The 14844-nt window shown below is 36.4% G+C and overlaps 1 protein-coding gene across 1 annotated transcript in view; it reads right to left on the bottom strand.

The window, feature by feature from the left end:
• DCC (DCC netrin 1 receptor) overlaps positions 1 to 14844 on the bottom strand; it is a 1293116-nt gene that overhangs the window by 348359 nt on the left and 929913 nt on the right. Inside the window, exon 12 of the mRNA XM_070779092.1 lies at positions 10420 to 10469. Within this exon, the coding sequence (XP_070635193.1) occupies positions 10420 to 10469 (50 nt within the window). The remainder of the gene's footprint in view (positions 1 to 10419; positions 10470 to 14844) is intronic.

Genomic DNA, 14844 nt, shown 5'->3' with positions numbered 1-14844 from the left:
CCAAACCAGTTAATGTCATCCCTTCCTTTCTGGTAAACTGTGAACAGAATAAACAACACTAACTACCTACCCCTGGCCAGCAACCAAACAACCAGCCATGGAAAGGAAAGAAAACACAATTTTGTTGGCCTGTTTCACTTTAAATTCATGAGACACATCTCAAATGGTCAGCCCACACTAATGTATGTTATGATCCCTTTCCATGATTTGAAATAACTTTTGCTGTTGTTCAGTTGCCAAGTCGTATCTGACTCTTCAAGACCCCAAAGACTGCAGCATGCCAGGCTTCTCTGTCCCTCATCATCTCCTGGAGTCTGCCCAAGTTTATGTTCATTGCATCAGTGATGTCATCCAAGCGTCTCATCCTCTGTCGCCCTCTTCTCCTCCTGCCTTCAATCTTTCCCAGCCTCAGGGTCTTTTCCAATGAGTTGGCTGAAATAACTACAGGTATTTTCCCAACTTTTCTCCTCTCTTCAAACCCTCAATACTTCATTACACACTGGTGATGATCTTTCCTCACACTCTTCATCTTTCAGGTACAAACTGATTGGCACATCTGTATCCACACCCACTCCCTCCATCTCTGCTCATCTTACCGAGCTTGAAGGATCTGTTCCCCTCCACCTGTCTGCTAGATCCTCTGCTGTCTTGTTTACTCAAAGGTTTGCACTCTTGCAAGATTCCACTCTCTCTTCTAGATCCTTTATACTGTATTCTTTCCTAAAGTTGCAGTATCAGTCATGTTCAAAAATAAACAATAAAATGTCCCTCAAGTCTACCATATCCTAAAGTTATCGTCCATTTGTTTGCTCCAATTCAGAGAAAAACTTGTCAAGAACATCCTCTGTTCACTCCACACTGTCCTCCAGCTTTCTATCTTCATGCTCCCCCCTGCCAAAGTGGTCACTTCGCTGCTGTTAATTCGACTCTTTCCTCAGTGCATGTCATAGTTAGCAGCATCTAATCATCCCCTTTGACCTCTGTGACACTGCTGCTGCTGCTGCTAAGTTACTTCAGTCGTGTCTGACCCTGTGAGACCCCATAGACGGCAGACCACCCGGCTCCCCATCCCTGGGATTCTCCAGGCAAGAACACTGGAGTGGGTTGCCCTTTCCTTCTCCAATGCATGAAAGTGAAAAGTGAAAGTGAAGTCGCTCAGTCGTGTTCAACTGGCCGCGACCCCATGGACTGCAGCCCACCAGGCTCCTCCATCCATGGGATTTTCCAGGCGAGAGTACTGGAGTGGGGCGCCACTGCCTTCTCCGTCTGTGACACTAGGCCTCTGCTTTATCCTACCACTCTTGTTCCTTCTCATCTAATTTCTAAACGTGTAGTGTCTCAAGACCTAGACCCTGCTTTCCCAACTATTACCTCTTCCTGTGCATGTGTTAAGTCGCTTTAGTCGCGTCCAGCTCTTTGTGACCCTGTGGACTGCAGCCCCCTAGACTCCTCTGTCCCTCGGATTCTCCAGGCAAGAATACAGGAATGGGTTACCATGCCCTCCTCAAAGGGATCTTCCTGATCCAAGGATCAAACGTGTGTCTTTTATGTCTCCTACATTGGCAAGCAGACTCTACCACTAGCACCACCTGGGAAGCACAGAATATTAGAGGGGTCTAATCATATGTCTAGTAGTCATCTTAAATTCAACATGTCCAAAAACTACTTGATTATTCCCTCTAAACCAATTTTTTTCTCCAGTCATTCTTATCTCATTTAAACAACTCCACAATTCACTTTTTTAGTAGCAAAGATCTAGTCTCAGTCCTTGATTCTTCTCTTTATCTGTGTTGTGTATGTGTGTGTTTAATCCAACCCACAAGCCATCTCCTTGGCTCCAGATGTAACACATATGGTTTTTTCCACTTCTCTCTTCATCTGCTCTAATGACACCCAGGTTTCGGCTACAATTGTTAAATATACAATAGATCACAGAACTGTGTCCTACCTGGTGTCCTGGCTTTCTCTCTACCCTATCCCCAACAATTTTCCCCACAGCAGCCAAAATCGTCTTTTAAAAAGTTGAATGAGATTGTTCCCCTTTCAAAACCCTTTGCATCGTCCACAGAGTGAATCCCAATGTTTACCATTCCCTGTAAAACACCATGTGATCTAGCCCTGACCCCATGATCTATCATCCACGCATGCTGGTATTATTTCAAGTTCACAATCATGCACACATGATTTGGAACACAAGCTTTCTCAAGACTTTTTTACAAGTTGTTAGCTTTACTTGGAATCATTTACTCTAAAAGTGACGAAACTGGTCCTTTTTGATATTCTTGTCTCAGCTTAAGTGTCATCTTCTTAAAAGGCCCACTCCTAACCATCTGATTTAAAATTAGCTTCCTCTCTACCATATTACCATGTGTAATTTAGAAGGACATTTGACTGACTTAATTGTAGCTTTCCCAGCAATAAGCTTGGCTCAAAGTTAATATTCTAACCATTAATCTAATAAACAATACTTACCTTATAGGGTTATTATAAGGAGTAAATAGGGCTTTAATTACTTAACATACTGTCTGGCACAAAACACCTGCTGAAAAATTACTGTCCTTATTACTATTATTATTATTATGGTTATAATTAGATGCTCCTTAAATATGTGCCAAGAATGTTAATTACCATACTCATGCTAATGTCTTAAATCTTTCAGATGAAAGATTTGTTTTTCAACATTTGTTTTCTAAGGTAAACAATACTTTAAGCTATACTAGTGAATTGAATGTTCCAAGATCTCTAAAATCAAATTACAGACTTAGCAACTGCTTTTACCTACTGGTAGGACTAGACCTGTTTCTTGTCCTCTACGTCATCAACCATTCCAACTACAAGGGCAACTTCTATGAACTAAATTAAAATCAGAGATCTTATCACTAAACCTAGGTTCATTTAATTTAAGTCCAATATTAAACCTACCACTTTTCAAAAATGTATGACTTGAGGGAAATCTCATTAAATTTCATGGAAAGGCTAAAGTGAGCTTTGCCTTCAGACCCAATCAGAATTGGATCCATTAGAAATGGATGAAGTACAAATTACAAGGTGATATAAAAGCAGGATTAGAACTCCAAAGAGAATGGTATTCTAGCACAGATTTCAGACTCTTTGTCACAAGCCTTATGTAGGTATGCTAAGGGGCAGTAACTAGACCTAGGAAACAGCAAAATATAATAACCTCAAAATGCACAACGGCAAACAATGATGTATTCAGGTATCTGAAGTGAGAAGATGAGAACTTCTAGAAAATGTTTTTCTATTCTGTTTACATTATAAAATTTCATAAAGATATCAAGATTTAATCCTGTCTCTTATTCAAATGATGTAATAAATGTCTTCGATGGTTCTTAATTCCCTGTTCTTTAGTTACGCACATCGGCATGTTATAAAGACTGTTTCTAGATGCACTTCTAGCTTTTCATAATTTCTTCTTCTTTCATGTACGTTTTGTTTTTACTTCAAATTAATTCAGGTAAGAATGTTGGAAATAAGGTTATTCGATTTTTAGAGTACATTGCTTGGTGTGGAAAGAATGCCTGCACGCGTGCTAGGCTGCTTCAGTCGTTTCTGACTCTTTGCAACCCCATGAATCATAGCCCACCAGGCTCCTCTGTCCACGGGGTTCTCCAGGCAAGAATACTCGAGTGGGTGGCCATTTCCTCCTCCAGGGGATCTTCCTGATTCGGGGATCAAACCCATGTCTCCTACATTGGCAGGCAGGTTCTTTACCACTAGCGCCACCTGGGAAGCCCCTTGGAATGGATATCGTGATGTTATGATAAAAGATAAAAAAGGTTTTAAAGATAGTGTTTACTACAAAATGCTTTCATAGAAAGAGGTCATTTGGGCAAAGCAGAGTTAAACACTTTTCACAGCCTTTTATCTTTGATAGAGGACTTATTTTTCTCACAGTTTTTAAAAACATCATTGCTTGGAAAAGTACCATATGTACCTAAGGAAATGAGTGATGGTGTGATACAAAGATATGCTTAGAATTTCAAGAGTGTCCTCTTCTTCGACTTATTTGTGAAATTTATTTAAATGGTATGATACATTCATATTATTAAAATTTAGTTACGCAAATGTTTTTACTGTCTTAATATCCTCATTCATAATGTATCTATCATGTTTTCAGTAAAAAAAAAGGTGGAAACTGTTGACTTCAAATGTTCAAAATAAATCAAAGGATCAATGTAGCTACTACCTAGAGCTCTGATCTAACTTATGATGGGATATAAAACTGATGCTGATGACCAAGATTACGTTTCCCAGAGTTCCTCCAGAACAATCCCATGCAGGTATTTCTGCTTCTTTACTGTTAACTTTGAGAGTTGGCTTTATCAGTAGATTTAAAAAATAACTCATTAATGTGAGACTGTGTAAGAGAAGTAAGCTGAAAGCAGTATCAACGGAAAGGGAGTGTTTCTTTCCACCCGCCAGAGCATCTGCCTCTGTTCTTAACCGCTGCAAGTCATGAAGTCCTTCATTCCCCCGTGAAAGTGAAGACTTAAAATTCTAACTTCTTTATTTCTCTATTAAGATAAATTGAAAGGGCAATAATAAATTTTCTGTGTACTGGTTTCCTCTCTTCTTTAAATAAAACAAGTCAAGATACAGAAAGTAGAACAGTGGTTGCCAGGGCTTGAAGGAAGAAGAATGAAGTATTGCTATACTGTGGCTACAGAGTTTCAGTCTGAGAAGATGCAAAGAGTTCTGGAAATGAATGGTGATGACTGGGCAACAATATCAAAGTATTTATGCCTATACACCGTGTATTTTAAATGGCTATAATGGTACATTTTATCTGTATTTTGTGTTTTCTTATGTCTGACTCCTTGCAACCCCATTGACTGTAGCCTACCAGACTCCTCTGCCCAAGGCATTTACCAGGTAAGAATACTAGAGTTGGGTGCCATTCCTACTCCAAGGGATCTTCCTGACCCAGGGATCAAACCCACATCTTCTGTGTCTCCTGCATTGTCAGGCGGATTCCTTACCACTAGCACTGCCTGGGAAGCCCATGTATATTTTACCACAATTAAAAAAAATTTTTTTTCAAAAGAGTAAGTAGGATAGCAGATATCTGAATATAGGTTCTATACAAATTACAGACCAAATACAACTTTATTTTTGAGGGAGTCTCATGAATTATTACATATTGCCTTATTTTACTATAATACAAAAATGTATATCCACACTTTTTTTGTCTAGTCTACAAATTTTAGACAAAAAAGAAACCAACCAACCAACAAACACCAACAATGACTAGACACTAAGAACTATTGGGAAACATTCCCTTCCTTAGAATTATGCTCCTACCTTATGCTCTTTCCCAAAGACTTTCAGTCACTGTTTCTGGACTTTCTGTATGCTCAAAGAACAGTTACTTAATGAATCAATGAAGGGATCAGTAACTAAAAAAATGCAAGAGATCTGTATCTACTTCAAATGAATTCAACACGCCATAGTCCAGCAGAAATGGTCTGTGTATTATGATTGAATACAAATATCAGTATGAAGTTTGTGAGTATAAGCATTATTGCAATGCTTGTTTCTAATTTATCTTTATGTGAAATCAATCACCTAAAGGTCACCTAAGGTCACCTAAAGGTCTCCTATGACTTCTTCCCCACATTAAATTTGTTTCAGAAATTCACTATATTTGTGAGGGAAGGACACAGAGTTCTGGCTCCAAATAACTCAGTGGCCAAAATGTACCTTCTGAAGGATCCGCGATGATTCAAAGAGAAAAACCAAAATAGCTTTTTTCATGACCAATCGAAAGCCGTTACACAACACAGAAGAGAGAGATTGACATTTACAATCACAGTGAGATGATAGGAGTGGTTCTGGAACACCTGTGTAAACAGCATGGCTTTAGGGAGGTTGTGATACAGCAGGAAGTGCTGTTAATGCAAGTGCCCTCTGCACAGCCAAGGAAAGACAATCTCAATTTCACACACACACACACACACACACACACACACACACACAAAGACCCTGCTCCTAAAATAGAAGATCTACAGAATAACATAATTCAATTGGCCCGTTTTCATTCTTCCAATCTATCCCCTTGTCCTTATTTTCACACAAGTGAACATCCCAGTTGGGAACCAAATGCAAAAGCCTCACTCAGCTCTCCACTGGGCCATCACTTCTGTTGATTTTATCACTAGCCCAATGACAGAAGAAACACACCTCGGTCAAAACCCTTCTTGAATATGTGCGTACATGTATAGCTGATTCACTTTGCCATATAGCAGAAACTAGCATAACACCATAAATCAACTACACTCCAGTAAAAAAAAAAAGTGAAATATTTCTGTATCTGTCAAATCTTAAATTGAAAAGCAAACAAACAAACCCCTTCCTGTCATGACACATATTGAGAAACACAGCCTTTTGAGGCTAATTCAATGATACAATGCTTAAGATTCCCCTTGTGTTAATAAAGTATTAATTAGTTAATCACTTTTTAAAAGACAGTAAAACATCTGGGACCAAAATGATCAGTTTGCTTTCTGAAGTTGGAAATTGCTATTTTAATTCTCCCTTTGGGTAGTTTCTGGGTAAAGGGAATTTCATGATCGCTAAACTAATTTTCAAGTTATTAAAGCATGCCAAATTATGCTGAAACATGGGGAAATGAAATGCCTTAAGATTAAAAAAGATAACCAGTCACATCTTTTACTGTTGTAGTGATTTCGATCACATTCTATTGAACTTGGAGTGACGAACTGGGTAACCCTTTTGGGGCGGGCTAAATGACATCCACATAGATGAAGGATAACAGTTTCAACAGTGGACAGGTGACATCCACATAGGTGAAGGATAACAGTTTCAACAGCGGAGAGGTTTGAAGGTGATGTAATGAGAGGAGTCTAATATTCTGCGCTTGAAGTCTCTAAACGTGCACAATGACCCATGCCTGGAGTTCTACAGTGTTTTTTTTTTTTTTCTTCTTATTTGGATTTAGTGATTCTTTCCTTGTAATCACCCCATCGTGCTCAGCTGATAAATACCTGGCCATGTGAGTTAATCAATATACCTGTGCCGTTTTCTCAAATTCTGTAAAGATAAAATGATTCAGAAAAGGTATAACAAGTGAAAATACATTCAGAGATGTTTGGAAGCCACGAGAGATTTTAGAGATTCTCTCCAGCTCTCTCATCTTATCAAGGAGGATAAAATGTCTACTTTGAAGAGTTACAACAGATTAAATGTGGTTAGATGAAAGCTGAATTTTCTCTCCCATGTTTTCTTAATAAACTGTGAGTTCCATGAAGGGAAAGACTGAGTTAGGTCCCTACCTTTATATTTACACACACACACACGCGTGCACACACACGCACACACACACACACACACAGTAGATATATAGTAAGTGTAGAGTAACATTAAATTAATAAATGAAACCAAAACACAGTGCTTTTCAAGATCTCAGAGAGCTACTGAAAGAGTCCAAACACCAAGAATACCTTGAATCTCAGTATACCCTAAATTGTCTTATTCTGAGAACTTCTGTATTGAAATAAAGGAAAACAGTCAAGCGCCAACTTAATAAGCCCTTTGAATTCTACAAGCTGTACATTATATACCAACCAATTAATTAAGTTGTAATATTTATTTCTTCTAATAATAGTTTTCAAAATAAAATCTTAAGAAAATTATCCTTACAGTAAGTTTTGCTAACAAAAAGTTGCACTTTAAATAACATACAGTAAGTCATTATTTTATCTTTTCTAGTGAAGATGTTATTTCTTGTTAAAAAAAAAGTATTTAGTATAAGAAAAATAACCATCTAATCATAACCATTAACTAAAAATAATATCTATAGGTCAAGCTGTTCCTTCAAAATAAGACGTGTTCACAGGTGGCATACAGAAAAGGAATCTAGTCTGTTTAGTGATTAGTTTTATAAAGGCAATCTACTACGCTGGACCAGAAAATTCCTTTGGTCCTTTATCTCAGTGTATTAGGACCACTTTTTTCGCATGTCCTGGAATATGATTTTTGGTCCATTTGGCTTATAGATGGCCATACCATAACAAATATCTATAAATGAAACTCTCATATCTTGTAGTCACTTCTCAGTTCTATGTACAGAAATCTTAGCCACCTGTGTGCAAACACCAAGACATCTCCTCCTTGACTGTTAATCAAAAGTTCCATAATTTTTGATATGACATAGATAAAAATTTAAAGTATGACTCTTCCTACTATATTAAATAAAAATCCCATAAAACTCATAATTCTATTGGTCAAAAAGAATATGTCAATTTTTCAACTACAACGTTTCTTTTTAAACAAGCATTTTTTTCCTTGAAATGGTAATCATTAGGAGCAAATATTAATTTTGAGAGCTCTTCTTTTAAAGAAGAGTATATCAAAATAGAATATTGTTAGTGTTTTTCTCTGCATCAACATATTGGGGATGATAAAACAGTGTTTGATCACCCAGTTATTTTCCTCTTGGTAACAATCCAAGAAAAATAATTTATAATTCCTTAAAAGCTAGGAAAGACGATAATAGAGAGAGGAAGGGAGAGAGTAGGAAGGTTTTCAGTGTTTTGCTCTGCTGTGTTCATTCTGAAAAGCTAATGAACAAGTTAAATTTTATGGTAGTGCAATGCTACAGAGATAAATTCAGGAGGACAGAATCAGGAATGTTAATATTTGCTTGCTGCAAACACTGCACAGTATAGAAGAGTATGGCCTATGATATTTGTGTGTGTATATATACACACACACATATACACACACATCAGTTGAAAAGTCAATTTTGCCATCCAGGAATTCCCTCTTATAGGAAAGTAATAAATTCATATTCAAAGATAGCATCTAGAGTCATTCAGTAATGCCTTATTCACATTCAGAGGAAAACATTTATCCTGTGCTGAAGCAGACTTTTATGGGATATGAGCATATACATGCGAAAAGAGCTTATATCAATTTCTATGTTCTGTCCTGGAGGAAAGATATACAGAGGGTGAAAGTCTAATAAAAATGAGTCATTAAAACAAGAGAAACTACAATATGGTCTCCAAGATTCACTCAATGGCAACCTACAAGAATTGTTAAAATCTACTTGACTTTGATTTGGCAATCTCTTAACAAGAACAGCACAGCTATAAAACATTTAACGTTGTTGTAAATAATAATGTCACTTTTAGGGTAATGTCTATTTCTGGTTATTTCCCTTTAGCTAATTTTTTCTCCCTTAATTCACTTATTTTTCTTCCTTCTAAGTTTAAATTTGTTTCATTCATTTGCATGCAATTAGTGCCTAAAAATATAAAGGGTAACCATTTTCTAGAGACATTTTTTCATTAGCTCCAAAAGATAAATTCATTGGCAGAGGTAAATCTGATCAAAATCACAGACTATGACTTCATCAGAGGCATCTGCAAAATATGGCGAGGAATTCTACATTGAATGAAGTCACAACTACTGATACTAAGTTAGATCCATTGCATATGGTATATTACTACTTCCTCATGACAAATCAATGAGGGAAGAATTAACATTCACCTTACATGAATATATAATAGAAGCTGGGGCTTAGTCAGGTTTGAGATTTTCTAACATCAGACACAGTTACTAAAAGGGAAAGCTAGGATTAAATACCAAAGTATGACTTTCTCTAAGACACATTAAATATCCCTGTTGTCTTCTACAGCCTGGAGAACAGTTAGGCCAACCTCCTCACTGAGGTCCAGGGAGAGTGAAATTACTTCCTTGGGTGCACACGATCAGATTATGAAAGAAGGAAGCCAGATCAGTCTACTACATGGCTTAGGCTTGTTTCCAAGGCTGAGTGAGATACCCTCGAAATAAGGAGATATTTCCAGAAAACTGATTCTGGCATTAAACTCTTTATGTTTAGCTATACCCAGCCTAATTTAAGCCCTTTTGAAAGTTACATCAACTTTTCAGGCCAGGAAAACATTCATCACTGAGAAACACTGCTTCATAAATATAACCTTATCAGACCCCAAGAACAGCCCTCCACGTCTATAAGAGAAGAGGGATGATAATGAAATAGTCAATTCTAACTAAATCTACCCGGAAACAAGGTCTCTCCTTATCCCATCTCTTGAAGTTGCTTTTTTCATTCCCACATTCAATTTTTCCACCCAGCACATAATGTCCTGTACTGATATATATAGGTGAGTAAATAACTGTTACTTAATGGAATAACCTTTAATCGTTAAAACGTTTATAGAATGAAGTATACTGGAAGAGAACAACCCTCTTGTTTAATTCAAGTGTGGAGGACGTGGGATTAGTGCCACGCACTGTGTTGCTTTGGGACATTTGCTCACGTGGGAGCTGCCATCCACCAGGCAGTATAGCTGGGTGAATGCAAGTTACACGTGTATAGGTAAGGAAGTAGTAAACATTTCCACAACTCACCCTCGAATTAACTACTTCCAGCGAGACGTTCTGAGGAGGGGCACTTGGCACTAGAAGAAATCAAACAAGGTGAGACCAGTTATTGCCAAAGTCATGAAAGAGAAACCCCAACCCTCTTTGAAAAGAGAAAGCACATATTTTTCACAGTTTGTAAGAATAATTAGGTAGGTGATTCTAGGTGGCACTTCAATATTTTCCTGGAGAGATGGAAAATAACTGCATTTGTTTATATTTTTCTCTCTTGGTGGGCCAGTTATTCATCTAGGGAGCCTCCAAAACACTTAGGCAAGAAAGCACCTGCAGTGATACTAAATACTGCCATTTAATTACAGCTTCCTGGTGATAACCTTCCCAGAGGAACCGATAAAACCACACAGGAGATTTCCTGGAGTGGTTTTAAAGGCTTAAGATATTGTGCTTTTCAGGACCTGCATGGTTTTATGATGAAATATGTCATTCTAATGGTCACTCTTGTTGCTTAATCCCTTTAATGCAAACTTTATTATCCCCTAAAAAGTGAAAAGAGGAAACATATCCCCTTTCTTTTCACACTTTGTAATTAAACCCATGTGTCACAAATGCAAGCAGGTTACTGGAGAGCATTTGGTGAGTGAATTCTATTAACAAGGGAGCAATTTCTTTTTCTTTGTGGGTTTTCTAGGTATTTTGTTTCTCCTACTTGCATTTCAATTGTTTCGCTACTTCATGGAAGGTGGAAGAAGATGTACAACCTCCTGTATAATACTTCTAAATGGATATTTACTATATCAAAAAGTGAATATTCTATCACATTGGTAATTCTAAGACAGCCATTCACTGAACGACTGATATATGTCAAGTACTATTTGGATGTAATGGGTGAATCATAAAAAAATTAAAGATTTCTGCCCCACAACAGGAATATAAGTAGCTTCAGTAAATGCTTCAAGATAAATGCTTACTATGTATGAATCTGAGTATTCTTTTCATGAAAAATTGATAAATTTAATAGAGAAAAAATGCTTTCAGCATCCTGAAAACTTTAAGTGCTATTTTTGTTAAGTTTCTCTTCCTTAATTTGAACTTGGACAATATCTATGTTTTCCTGGTGTACTTGTATTTGCCCTGAATTTATTTATGTCCTACTCTGGTTTTGCCTTCTGAAAAAGAATCACTATGAAGATATGATATATGTCTGATTAATCTTTATATCCATCAAACTGACGTTCAATTAATATTTCCTGACTCAATAATTAAACAAAAAAATGAATACTTACTCAAATATTAGCTCCTAGACCTTTCTGTACATGATGGGAAGGATAATCACTTCTTTTGTTTTGACTTTGAACTTCTTGTCTTAGTACTTGATGAAAGTTAATATCAATGTAACTTGTGATAAAATGTTTATCAGAGGCTTGTTCATGAATTGGGTCAACAAGTATTCTTTCAAAAAGATATTTAATGATTTACAAGATAGACTTTATTTTAAAATTCATTGATTATATTATTATTTTCTTATCAAATACAGTATATAACCCTCAGAGGAACCAGAAATTTTGTCCTTTTGACGCTGCACGCCCAACGTTGATGTGTCCAGCACATGGGGGCACACTTAGCAAGTATTTGTTCAATTAATCAATTAATAGATTATAAGTTTCTAGTAAAATATTTTTCACGTTTAGGGTTCTGATGAATCAATTTACTCAATAATAAAAATTTTCATTATTTTTGCAAATGTATTTTTTAAATTAAGCTATAACATATAAGAAAATGCACAAATATTTCAGAATCTATGACTGGATAAAATGGTGTGTGTGCGTTTCCATTTAAATGCCACCTAGATCAAGATATAGAACATTATCCATATCATTTGCTGTATCTTCTTCTGGAAAGCTCACTTGTGTCCCTTTTCTGTTAATATCTTTCTGGTAGTAGCCACTACTTTTAGGACCTCTAAATCCAGAAATTAATTTATTTTATTTTGAGGTCACTAGAAACAAAACCATAGTTGTTGTCTTTTCCCCCCCTAGGCTGGCTTCTTTGGATAATTGTTATTTCTTGAGATTCGTTCATATTGTTGCAAGTAGCAATAGCTTTTTGTTTTCCTGGTCTATAGTATTATAATATATAATTGCCCTAATTTATATTTGCTTATTCTACTGATGAATGACATTTGGATCAATTTCTAGTTTGGAGTTATGAGAATAAAACTGGTCTGAAAATTTTAGTTTGTGCTTTTGCTGGACAATTGCACTCATTTCCTTCATTATATACCTAGGAGCAGGAATACTGGAAGAAGAAGAACTCCTTATGAGGGTTAAACATATGCTAAGTTTTAATAGATACAAAGCTTTCTAAAGTGACAGTACCAAGACAAGATTAAACATAGGCTGGAAATAACAATTTGTGTGATCAGAAGAACTAAAAAAAAAATTATATTCTCACAATGAGGAAGAATTTAATATGATCCACACTCAAATTACTCTATAGCACAATAAAAATTAAAATAGGTACAGACCAAAAAACAATACTATGTTCTGAATCACATAATTGTACAGCTTACCAGAAATGCAATTCTTTAAAAGTGAAGATTGGAAATAAAGTCTTAATACTAAAACTACAACAAATCAGAAACATGAAAAATACCTCTAGTTTATGTTTCATCTGATACTATAACATTTACATTATATTATACATTATCACCAAATAAAATTGTAACATAGATTTTTGGAGGAAAGGGAAGGTATCTTAAATTTATCATGCATTTTGTTCTAGGTGCTATGCTAGTCGATATGAAACCCTTAAATGTCCTTTTAATAAAGCTTACAAATGATATTTAGCTCCTCATCTCAGAAGACCAAGAATATATAAGAAAAAGTAAACTACCACAATCTGATAATTTTCTGTATTAGGAATTTAAAGCCATGAACTCCCAAAGGTGTTGTCTATTTTTGTCTATCACAAAAATATCACAACAGTGTTGTCTATTTTTGTCTATTTTTTACAATACAAATTTCTCTTATTTTTCCATGATAGCACACTGTCTATTCTTGCTTTACACAGTCAGGAAAGAAAGTGAACAATGTTTTCTACAGTATTTTTAGTTATTATTTCCTCCTTTACACTATCAATTTTCATAGTATTTACAAATAAACAGATATCAACAGACAGGATTAATGAAAATGAGTGGAATTCAACATTTATCTATTGGGACTTTATTTGTCTTATTTGACAACGCTTCCTTGTTTCATGAAGCAGAGGGGAAGGACATGGTTCATTGCTTTTCTCGTCAAAATGTCAAGTACTTTATCATTTACAATAAGTTCATTAAAGCCAATCAGAGTCATTTGATCTGGAAACTCCTCTTAATACAGTGGAACATGCTGGTTTAAGCACGTGATGATGAAGCATTCTGTGGAGTAGATTAAGTTCCCATATTTGTAATGAGTCATATAATCACTTGAATTCCTCTCCTTAGCAAGCCTGAGCTGTCCTGTATACACAATTTGTGGATTGAAAGAATTTATATATAACTGAGCATTTTTCTTGAGGGAACTAATATGAGACATTTATTGTAGAATAAGAGAAATACATTTTTCCACATTGAATCTTCCTTCTTTACTAACTAGCTTCCATGACCTGGCTCTTCTGCTGACTAGCATTTATGACCTCTATCTTAGTTTTGTTGTCTATAAAGTAGGAAAAAATACAGTGTTGTGAAGTATGTGGAGCCAGGTCTTGCACTAATAAATACTCAAGAAATATTACTGATAAAAGTAAGAAGCACATTCCTATAGTTGAGTTTGCCCACAAAATCTGGTCCCTATGCCTTCGGACATAGGGTAAGTTGGCATGGATGCAAATACATGCTCATTAATTCATAAAACCTATAAATAACCTATTTATGTCAACTAATTCAAGAGATAGTATATCGGAACCAACGGGCAAATCTACTCACAGTCTGTACTAAATATTAGACCGTCTAGATTGATGCTTTACGCCAACTACAAATTGGCACTTGCCAAGAGCCTTACCAGCAGACTGAACAAGAAGGCCATTTGCCATCTGCCTCTGAGGAGACTGAACCCTATGCTGAGTGAAGTCGCTCAGTCGTGTGCGACTCTGTGACCCCATGGACTGAAATCCTCTGTCCATGGGATTTTCCAGGCAATAGTCCTGGAGTGGATTGTCATTTCCTTCTCCAGGGGATCTTCCCAACCCAGGGATCAAACCTGGGTCTCCCGCTTTGTAGACAGATGCTACTGCAGCTATTAACCTTCAATAGCCTCTGAGGGAGTTCAGGGTGGAGTGAGGCCCTCTGTGCTCCAGGGAATCTGGTGGGACAGGTCTTTAGATAGTCAGATATTTTCAGGAACTGATTTTATGATCTCAATCCTTTTAAATCCCTTCATGGTGACATCAGATCCTTATGACTAGCAAAAAAGT

This window comes from Bos indicus, chromosome 24, assembly GCF_029378745.1.
Source record: "Bos indicus isolate NIAB-ARS_2022 breed Sahiwal x Tharparkar chromosome 24, NIAB-ARS_B.indTharparkar_mat_pri_1.0, whole genome shotgun sequence".
In the NCBI taxonomy this organism is placed as follows: Eukaryota; Metazoa; Chordata; class Mammalia; order Artiodactyla; family Bovidae; genus Bos; species Bos indicus.
The sequence above is the reverse complement of the archived record's forward strand: the minus strand, read 5'-3'. Positions and strand labels throughout refer to the sequence as shown.